The sequence below is a fragment of the Palaemon carinicauda genome, chromosome 30 (genome assembly GCF_036898095.1).
Source record: "Palaemon carinicauda isolate YSFRI2023 chromosome 30, ASM3689809v2, whole genome shotgun sequence".
In the NCBI taxonomy this organism is placed as follows: domain Eukaryota; kingdom Metazoa; phylum Arthropoda; class Malacostraca; order Decapoda; family Palaemonidae; genus Palaemon; species Palaemon carinicauda.
The window spans coordinates 86,332,372-86,343,469 of NC_090754.1; the positions used below are offsets into that span (position 1 = coordinate 86,332,372).

The 11,098-nt window shown below is 44.0% G+C and overlaps 1 protein-coding gene across 2 annotated transcripts in view; it reads right to left on the bottom strand.

The window, feature by feature from the left end:
• The window catches only part of LOC137623335 (TP53-binding protein 1-like), a 315,782-nt gene that overhangs the window by 107,342 nt on the left and 197,342 nt on the right, over window positions 1–11,098 (bottom strand). For both annotated transcript variants that reach the window (XM_068354144.1, XM_068354143.1), the window contains exon 7: window positions 1,368–1,464. In XM_068354144.1, coding sequence (XP_068210245.1) covers window positions 1,368–1,464 — 97 coding nt within the window. The remainder of the gene's footprint in view (window positions 1–1,367; window positions 1,465–11,098) is intronic.

An 11,098-nucleotide genomic window follows, 5' to 3' on the forward strand; every position in this document is an offset into this window, starting at 1 on the left:
CACACGACGCTATGTCGTCCCGGGAAAATGCGTAAATACTGCGATTTACAGAACACAAGCACTCACTCACTCGTAACTCACAGTTAACTAGAACGACATTCGTTTAAGCACAATTCTTTGCCTATATCATGTTGTATATTTCAAGATATGCAACTGAATACGAGGATTTGGCACTAGTTTCATGCAAATCAGATAAAAATTTACTACGAAACAGCAAAAAGACATTTTTGACCTTAGACCATATCACTTCCAAAATCTAATCAAATTGTCCTTAGATCATGGCCAATCATCCCACCAAATTTCATGAGATTAGGTCAAATAGTTTTTGAGTTATGCTAATCACATTCACACGAACAGACATACAAACAAATAAATACAGAAAGACGGGTAATAACATCACTGTATCATATTGTATATTACAAGATAAGCAAATGAATTATGTACATTTGACATGGATAAAAATTTACCACAATATAACAAAAAGAAATTTTTCACCTTTTCATGACCTTGACCTTTTGACCTAATCACTCCCAAAATCTAATCTAATTGTCCTTGAATCACGGCCAATCTTCCCACTAAATTTAATGAGTTAGGTCAAGTAGTTTTTAGTTTTGTGATTCATTTTTCACCTTTTTGTGATTTTGACCTTGACTTCTGATCAAATTACTCCCAAAAACAAACAAAATTGTCCTTGGATCATGGCCAATCATCCCACCACATTTCATGAGATTCAGTCAAATAGAATTTGAGGTATACGAATCACAAACACTCACAGATTACAAAAATAAGCCTTCAAAGCACAACCTTTGCTGCAACTAAGTTGGCAAAGGTAATGAGTAGGCACACAAATGTTCATGAATTATGGAAAAACACAAGTCAGGAATGCTAAACACCAAAAGGATAGGCGAGGTGAATGCAAAAGGCTCAATTGTAGAGTGGAAGTGAGAGAACCTTTTCACTTTGCGACCGGTAGTGTTGTGAAGAGACGCACTGAGCAACCTCCAGCTTCCTCCTAGCGCATGCGCTGTGTTTACCAACATGAAGCATGACGCAATCAACCAAATTTTGATTAAACCGGTCGTAGAAAACACAAGCAGTAGTAACACTATTAAATAACTCTGAAGTTTGTATCTACATAGGAATACAGTTTATAGTCGAGACGTTTATTTCAATGCTACTATTAATTAAATAATAATTTCTTGTATCCTTTCCTCACTGGGCTATTTTCCCTGCTGGAGCCCCTGGGCTTATAGCATCCTGCTTTTCCAACTAGGGTTATAGCTTAGCTAGTAATGATATCAATATTAAAGGTGTAAGAATATTACCCCAAAAATTGTCAATCAAGTATACAAATTCTACATGCTTACCTTCGATAGGAAGTTGGAGGTCTTCCATCTTCAGCTTTGGACAAAGGAACAAGGGATACATCAGATGGGGTAAGAGCAACAGGGTCTCCTCTATCATCTGCAAATGTAAGAAGAAAAATTTTATTATTTTTTTCACAGTGACATATTCAAAATTCCACAAATTACTGGCAAGGCACATTACCTATTCCCACAACACTCTCAGACCTCATATGACCTACATATGCCATAATGGGATGCTATCCTCTAAAACTGACGGTCTCAAAGTTTAGTTGAAAATGCTTTGCAAGGGATTCATACAAGGTTGCAGTTAACAGCAATGATTGGGTACAGTGAACATATGCATAAAAATGCCCACCCACTGACAGCTTAGGAAATTTAAAGACCTCATTGTTAAGTAGTTCTGTCCATAGTGATTAGACTTGGGTTGTGAGGAAGGATTAACTTTTCGCCGTGGGTTTCTTTACTGGCTGTGTGGGCGCATAGTAAGAAGGGAAATGTTCTTGCATGATTGATTGATTGATTTTGGGTTTTTTGGCATCCTGACATCAAAGGTTATCAACACCGACATCATTTATCAATAAACTATAAAAAGAAATTAAATTTAAAACCATAAAAACAATGGAACCTCCATTCAACATACAGTTTGGGGGAGTTTGACTTAATGATAAGTAAGAAACATACTATAGCATAGCCTACTTGACTTCTCATAGTAAAGGTACACTTTACACAGTAATTCCTTGCAATCAATGTCATATCCTAATCTGTAACTTTAACCTAACACGAGAGAGAGAGAGAGAGAGAGAGAGAGAGAGAGAGAGAGAGAGAGAGAGAGAGAGAGAGAGAATCATGAATCATTTTATACTGAGAGAATTTAACTTTGGAGTGATAGCATTTGATTGATCTAGATGGCAGTTCTAATTGAGAGAGAGAGAGAGAGAGAGAGAGAGAGAGAGAGAGAATCAACCATCATTTGATTCTAAGAAAGAGTTGAGCATTGGTATTACAGTATTTGTATAAATGGCAGTTTAAAATAATGAGAGAGAGAGAGAGAGAGAGAGAGAGAGAGAGAGAGAATGCAAAATTATACAAAAAGACGATTCCATCAAACTCAGTCATGCAGACGATGCAGTAAGGATGACGTCATCATTTAAAGACCGCTATATCTTCATTATTTGAAGAAATAATTGACTACAGGGTATTTGTTTTTTCTATAACCTTAAGTAACATTGGCCTTGCTATAAAGTTCCCTAGGACGTTGTGAAAACCCAATGAAGTGGTTTTATTTCTTACGGAGAGAGAGAGAGAGAGAGAGAGAGAGAGAGAGAGAGAGTGTGTGTGTGTGTGTGTGTTTTACACACACACACATTGACAGGAAATGTAATTAATACATAACATATCAATGTACTGAACAGTGGAACTTCTATTTATAATATTGAACTTCCAGCAGGATAAACTGCCTCTCGAACAAAGTAATTTAGAAAAAATAATCCAGGTCAAAATCCCTGGTATTCAAACAATAAGGAAAATTTTTTCAACTAGTCAAGAGACGAGATGTCCAATTCCAGCAGCCTAATGCTCTTTTTTTCCAAGTTTTTATGTACTTTTTGTGCAATTTTTTTTTTTACCTTTTCATTAACAGAAAAATGTATACAGTAATGTAATAATATATCATTTGATTGATATACCTGAAGCTGAGGAAGACCTTATGCGCCCATGAATGAATTCAGTGTGTTTGAAGTCAAAGCTATCATTAAAAAACGGAAGAGATGGAGAGCCCTTGGATACAATGGAATAACTGCTGAGATGATAGGGGCCCAAAAATGAAGTGACCCAAATACTTACAAGATTATTTTGTAGAATGTGGCATGAAGAGGCAAAACTGGATGAATGGGAGTTAGGAGTGTTGGTGAAAAATGGCAAATAAGGAGATCTGTGTTGGTGAAAATGGCAAATAAGCAGATCTGACTGATTGCACTAATTTTCATTTATTTACTATTTTAACTAAAATGCTTGCATTAATTTATTTTGCAGGAAAGAATTAAATGTAATTAAAAGGAAATAAGCTGAAAATAATGTAGATAAAAATGATGAAAAGAGATGTTAATTTACATACATGTAACATAAGGTTTTTTACTGCTCTGAGAGATAGAGAGAGACCTGCACACACACACACACAAACATGGTGGGGGGAGGCTGAGACAAAGTTATTCACTATAAAACTTTGTAAACATTTAGTGATGTTTTATTTATTTTTGTTACCAATTTTTTCCTTTAGTGGTAGGATAAATATTCAAACATTCTTTGAAAAAAAAACTAGTAATATTGTATTTACAATATTTCACGGTAAACAAAACCTTGAAGCACAGCATTCGATTCATTAGCTCAGACCAACAAGTTTAACTAGACATTATCCATTTTGAAAAATCATGACTAAAAAAGATAATTGTGCTTCATTAAAACCTTTTTCTACTTTTGCTTTCAATTTTTGGTGCATTTCAAGCACCCACTATTAGCGGGTATTTTTTTACTCTACATGAACACTGAGCACAGTTAGATACAAACAAGTGCTTTTTTTTTTTTAAAGTATACAAAGCGTGGTGTGGCGGTGACTAGTTTAATGAGTCGTGGTGATGTACTGAAGTTGTGTTAATAATGTACAATTACATCTGAAAGGTAGCAAGAATTAAAATGCCATGAAAGAAAGCTCAGGAAAAGAATTTAGTTCTGTACAGTAGGTTACCTAGTGTGTTAGTCAATCAACCATAGGTGAGTAATGGTTAGCGTATTGGTAGATTATGAGTTGACCAGTCCTCCGCTCAATACACGTATTGGACAAAGGTTTATATCCGCCTAGGAGGAAACTCGTAAATCCGCCACCATCCCTTTATGGGATGGAGTCCTCCAGCTAAGGGAAAGTATAAACCAATGCAATATTAGCTTGCATAAAGGAACATTCTATTAGAATTATCCCCAGATAAATATACATAGAATGAATGCTCACAGGTGAAGAGACGCAAGGTTCTCAAGAACCATTTTATTGACAGACAATAAACAGACAGGTTAACCACAATCATATATATATATATATATATATATATCTATATATAAGAGGAGGATAACCAAAACTTTAAGCATAAGTATGATAGTAAACAGAAACTTGTTTATCTGAAAGAAAAACATTGGAGCCACTTTTAAGATACCAAAGTATCAAAGTCAAAAGTCTGTATTACTAATCAGTCCACATAGCGTTAGAAACGCTCGGCACGCATGTTTGCAACTTATGCTAGGTTCACCTTTGAAAGTGAACAGTCAACGTGGGTCACCCAGTGCCCTCACATAGTTTGTAGTACAGCATGTGACTACATACTCAACCCTGGAATTAATTGTCCCAATTAAAACTACTGTTCCTCGCAGAGTTAAACAGCAGGGTTAACGACGCGACCCACTGCTACCACAGATCCTCTTAGTTGCTGCAACTTGCTTCGCATAGTGACGAAAGAACACTCTGGAAGACTTCCAGCCAGTGTATGAACGAAGATGTTCAAAATCCCTACAACTAAAGAAGTTTAAGGATGAAGCAACTTTCCTCGGATCGTGACCTGTGGGTGAACAGTCAGGATCCGCTCTGCGAATAAGATACGTGATTTTCGCCCTGAGTTGTTTCAGTGATAAATTTGAGCCTGACGTTTCTCCCCCTGACCAGTTGACCACCCTTGAAGTCTGAAGTTCTACGAAGATAGACCTTTAGGCATTCTACTGGACATAGAGATGCATCTTCTTTCAGAGGGCAGATTCTTCAGGGACCCCACCTGATGGTGGGTAACTCGTTCTTGGTGAGAAACGTAGGATCCGGAAACAGGTTCAGTTCTCCCCATCCAGGAACTGAACACGACCTTCCTCTCTCGAGAGGGGTACGATCTCACTAACCCTGGCCCCGGACGCGAGTGCAAAAAGGAGGATAACTTATGGGTCAAATCCTTAACGCACACTCCTTATTGTTCAACAGCGAAGCAAAAATGAAGAACTTTTCTAAAGACCATGAATTGGGCTTTGGAGGTGCTAAAGGTCTGAGGCCTAGCGCAGGCTTTCGGAACTTTTATAAAAGATCTCGTTAGCGAGGTCGACCTGGAGGCATATAGAATGGTCATGTCAAAGCAGACCTACACGTTAAAATCGTGTTAGCCGCCGAACCATAACCATGGAGATGGATGAAGAAAGATAAGCAGAAGTCCGTCGTGATCTCCTGCGGATTCTTCGCCTGACAAAGGCTACCCATTCTCTCCAAGATGACTCATATTGCCTTCTAATAGATTTGCACTTATAATCCTCTAGGAAGTCTATGCTGGCTTTCGAAATCCCGAAAACACTTTCTCACCTGTTAAGGAGAGAAAATCATGAGCTGCTGGGTCCGGGTTTTTCTGTAATGAAGCGCAGACAATTGACTTCTGGACTCGCTGGGTCAGAACTGGATCTGGTAGCGGTAGAAACTCCAACCGTAGCTCCAATGCCAGAGGGAACCACACACTGTTCGGCCACTTGTGGGCCACTACTGCCGCTACTCCCCTTAAATGATCTCAGTTTGTTGAGGACCCTCAACAGAAGGTTGTGAGGAGGAACAGATAAATCCTGGACCATCTGTTCCAGTCGAGGGACATCGCGTCCACTGCTTCCGCCAAGGGGTCCTCGTACGGGGACACATACAGGGGCAACTTCTTGTTGTCTTTCGTCGCAAAGAGGTCTACTGTATCTGCAGTTCTGGGACTTGGACCTCAGAATAAAAGAGAATGATCCTGCGTCTAGGGACCATTCCGACTCTATCGGTGTGAACCTGGATAGAGCGTCCGCTGTCACATTGCGGACTTCCTTGAAGGTGAACTGCTGACAGGTACCACTTCTTCTTCCCCCAAATCGGAAGATGGCCAACATCACCTGGTTGAGAGGTGGTGACCTTGATCCTTGTCGATTCAAGCATCTCACAAACTCCCCCCTCGCTGTCCAGCACCAACCTAATGTGGATCGAGCGACGCAGGGATACTTTCTTTAAGGAAAGAAGGACTGTCATAGCCTCTAGAAAGTGACTGTGAGAGATCTTGAATAGACTGGACCAAGACCCTTGGGCCTTTTTCTGATGAGAGTGAACTCCCCATCCCTCCTTCGAGGCGTCTGAGTGAATCGTCACCGACGGGGGAGGTGGATGAAGAAGAACCGACTTCCTAAGAAGTCTGGCTTGGGACCAAGGCCTGAGAAGAGTATTTAGACGAAGCGGAACTGGTCATCTCAGATCTCTTCGCGCATCTGATGCATAACTACTCAAATCTCCGGTTGCATTCTTTAGCTGTGCTCTTAGCACCGGGTCTGTCACCGATGCAAAACTGGAGAGACCCCAGTACACTCTCCAGTTCGCATCTGATATCCATACGGAATCTAGAAGTCTCTTGACAGAACCAGCTATCTCCTTTTCTTTCTCCGCCATGACGGAGAAAACGGTGTGACATTAGGTCCCAGTGGATTCCCAAACCACCGGAACTTAGAGATGGAGAAAGTCGAGACTTTTTCTGTTGATCTTGAATGCCTAGATAATCTAGGAAATGGGATCACATACAGGGAAGCTTGCAAGCATTCCTGTCTTGGATGCTGCCCACACCAGCCAGAAATCCAGGTAGGCTACTACCTGAATTCCCTTTAGGCATAATTGGACTGAGAACTACGTTCGCAAGCTTCGTGAAAAATCCTTGGGGCTATTTTTAGCCCCGAGAGGCATGGCTCTGAAGGCGTATAGTCTTCGTTGTAGCCTGAACCTTAGGTAGGAGGAGAATCGACGATTGATTGGAACGTGCCAATAGGCGTCTGACAAATCTATGGAGGCGGTAAATGCCCTCTTGGGCAGTAAGGTCCTTAGGTGTTGCAGTGTTAGCATCTTGAACCTGTAGTTCGCTATGAACTTGTTGAGTGGCGACAAGTCCAGAATGACTCCGAGTTTTCCGAGTCCTTCTTGGGAACCACAAAACAGCCTCCCTTGGAATTAGATGGGACTTTACCCTTCGGATCACTTTTCCTCTAACAGTTCTTGAATGAACTCCTCCAGAACGGGGGTGAGTGTCGGAAAAAACCCCGAGGGTATGTGGAATGGAGTGCTGTACCAGCATCCAGCCCAGTCCCTTCTTGAGTAGGCTGTGGACCCAGGGATCGAAGGTCCACCGATCCCAAAAGCGCTGGAGACTCCCTCCTACCAATATCATCTCGCTCGGACTGTTGTCCTGAGGTCTTGCCTCTCTGACCGCGACCACCCATGAAACTCCTTCTCCTTGAGGGGCGCCTAGGACGAACCTCTGGCTGCTCCTCTAGGCTTGCTCGACAGGAAGTTGACTGACCCTCGAACGATGGGTTGAATGCCGGAGACTGTGCCGACACGGATTGGGGAACCCACTGAAGTGTGGTCGGGGTCTGTGCCACCATCTGGGGCACTGAAGGCATCAGCAAATGCTGTTGCTGCTGTTGTCTACCTGACTTAGCTGGCCGAGAAAGTATCCTAATCCTTTTAGTCTTCCTCATAGGTTGGGGACCCCCATCTGGGGAAGAATTTCTCTTGGTAGACAGGCCCCACTCCTGGAGAAGATTTCTATCCTCCGTGGCGGCCCTATCAACCTCTTTGACCGATTCACTAGGGAAAAGGTCTTTGTCCCAAAATGTTGGAGGAGATTAGTTTCCTTGGCTTGTGCCTCATCGTAGCCCGGGCGAACACGAACTCCCTACAGGCTCTCTTCGCCCTGACGGAGCTGTAAAGATCCTTCGTCACAGTGGCCAGATGAGTCTTGATCACAAACCATGAACATTTCATGGACCTTGGGGTCACTTGTCATCGTCTCAAAAGTGGACTGAAGAGACAAAGAGGCAGCCCAATCTTTCTTTTGTCTCGAGTTCTCTCCGCAAAAGAAAGCCGGACAGCTTAGAGAGGATCTCGCCGAACCGGCATCCGGCAAAATCCGCCTCCAACATCTGACTGAGAAGGTAAGATGACGTCCTTCCAGTCCTTGTTTTGCTTACTTAATCTTCCTTTCTAAAGGCCAGCAACAAGGGTTTACACTCCACCAGGGAGGGGAAAGGCTTGCCAGCCTCGACTGTTTCAAAACCGCCGCAAACCCTTTCAGCAAAAAGGGGGAAGGCTCTGGCAGAAGACACAAAGGAAGGGAGCCTCTTACTCAAATACAGCTACCTTTGAGTTCATGAAGCCCCTCTCTTTCATCGAAGATGAAAGCAAAGCATGAGCCTAGCATGGTCTATCACTACGACCTCCTCCGGCTCTGTCTCTTCCTTTGAAGCTGGTACCTCCCTCAACCGGACATAGCAGTCCGGATATGCCCCTGCAGTTACAATGCAGCTGCCTTCCCCATTCTTCTCCCTCTGCCTTTGTTGGATCAAGCCAACAATGGAGGGAGGGCCTGCTCTACTGCGAGAGCAGACGAAGTTGAGGGAGCAGGTTCAAGGACCTGAACTGGAGCAGCCGACATCTCTCGGCCTCTTCCGCTACCTTGTCCGGAGCTCGAACTTCATCCTGGCCTTCTGCCAGGAGGTCTTCCTCCAGACGTTCGGACACGTCTGACATCCTGTCGTCCAACTGGATGCTAAGCAAGGCGACCGCGACTTTCAGCATCCACCGGGATCTGAATTAGGGGGACCTCCTCTTGAGGCTGGGAATCACTGTAACAGTTGATGCCCTAGGGAAAAGGAAGCCCTCAACTTCTCACTTGGAAGATAAGGTCCAGAGGTGATCTTCTGAAAGCCCCTCACCCAGGTACGAAGCTTCTCCCTAGCTATATCCCTTGAATCCACCGTTCTAGGGGAGGCAAAAACGGATTTTGAGCGAAGCGAAAAGCAAAAGCCTCAATAAATAGGTTAGTGCATACGAAACATACCTGAGGGACCCAATACCGGAGAACATCCGTGGAGACAGCGCATGCCGCACGCCTCCTACAAAACCCATGTCCGCAGAAGTCCTACTGCGGACGTTGCAGAAAACACATCCGCACTACGGATGGTCCTCCTGTAAAGAGAAGAAATTTCCATGAGTATCAAGTGAACTACGTATCACTGGATATGCACAGTAGCATAACAAATCGGAAAGGAAAGACACATCCTTGTATTTCCCGCACAACCAATTGTTGTAGCCTTCCAGATATTAAAATCGTATGGTTAATCTATGCCAGATTAATCAATGGAAAATTTCCAAAGGAAATAGGTGTAGCTCCCACCTAAGGAATGATTTTAAAATACCGGATAGTAGACAAGAAAGAACTCACATTCTTATCTGTAAGGCCAACAGCAACGGGTCGTGCAAGACAACACAATCGTGTTAGAAAAGACAGTGTTGTACCAATACTATGCTATAGTTTTCTTCCTACAGTATATGCTATACTGAAGAATACTCGTACAGTATAGAAGATAGTGCGCCGGCCGGCACTAGTCGGCTGGCGCACACCATAACCAGCTTTAAAGTATACGACTTGACAGCTAAAAGACGGCAGAACGCTGGTTCCAATGCATGCGCCGGCCGGCAGTAACTGCCGATCGGCAACAGCCAAAGTCGGCCGGCAATGATTGCCGGCCAGCAGCTACACACTGCTCGTAGCGACCGGCAGGCAAGGGCGAGACAGTAGCCGGCCGGCAAAGGTCAACAACTGACGCCAACCAGCAGCAGAGAACCAGAGAACTCCGACTGCCCGGCTGCCGGCCACGTAGGCCGGCAGTCGGAAAGGTACAACACATAAGAAGAAAAACAGAATGGATGCCGGGCTAAGAGGATATACTACCTCACTGCCCGACAAACCGAAAGAGTGCCGACAGGAAGGGGAGAATCTAATTCAAGCTTCCAGACCACAGCCGGCTGCACTACAGCCAGGCGTGGTTTAGGGACCAAGGGAGGACCAGGCAGCACTCGACAACACACAAGAAGAAAACAGAATGGGTGCCGGGCTAAGAGGCTATACTACCTCAACGCCCAACACCCGAAAGAGTGCTGAAATGAAGGGGAGAATCTAATTCAGGTTTCCTAACCCACTGCCCACTGGATCTACAGACAGGAGTGGATGAGGGACCAAGGGAGGAGCGGGCAGCACTCAAGGGTAACAGGTCCTCTGCCGGCCGGCAGGGAACCAAGTCAGCTCCCCATCCTAACCTGTGCTAGGTACGGATGTAGGAAGGCAGACACTAATGACATTACGGAAAGGACAGAAGGGAAAGGGACAAGAGGGTCCTGTCCAACCTTGCACTGGTTAAGGATCACCCACGGCCAAGAAAGCTCATCTCAGCCTAGGGGGAATCCGGGGAGGGAGGCCGGCAATACTTGCTGCCTCCCTATAACCAATGCAAGGAAGGTATTGCTATTCCAGGGAAAGGGACACACCCCACACCCGGAACAGCAACAAGGACAAGTCTGAAGGGTCACCGAACGAAGGGATCATAACTACAGAAACCTTCAAGAGTGACCGAAGGAGGCTAAACCTCCTATGTCTGTGTCAGACAGCGAGGGAGACTCTACCCCAAGCCCAGACCAACACAGACTCAGACTTAAAACACTGCTGTACTGCCCCCTCTCTGAACCAGACTAGCTGGAGCAGGAAGGTACAGTACCACCCCAATATAGTTGTATCGAAAGTTATTCAGATAAACCACTAGGGTTAAGCCCAAGGCTTACGCAGAGGGAAAGGGTTTGCGCGCCTTCCCCGAAGAAAAGG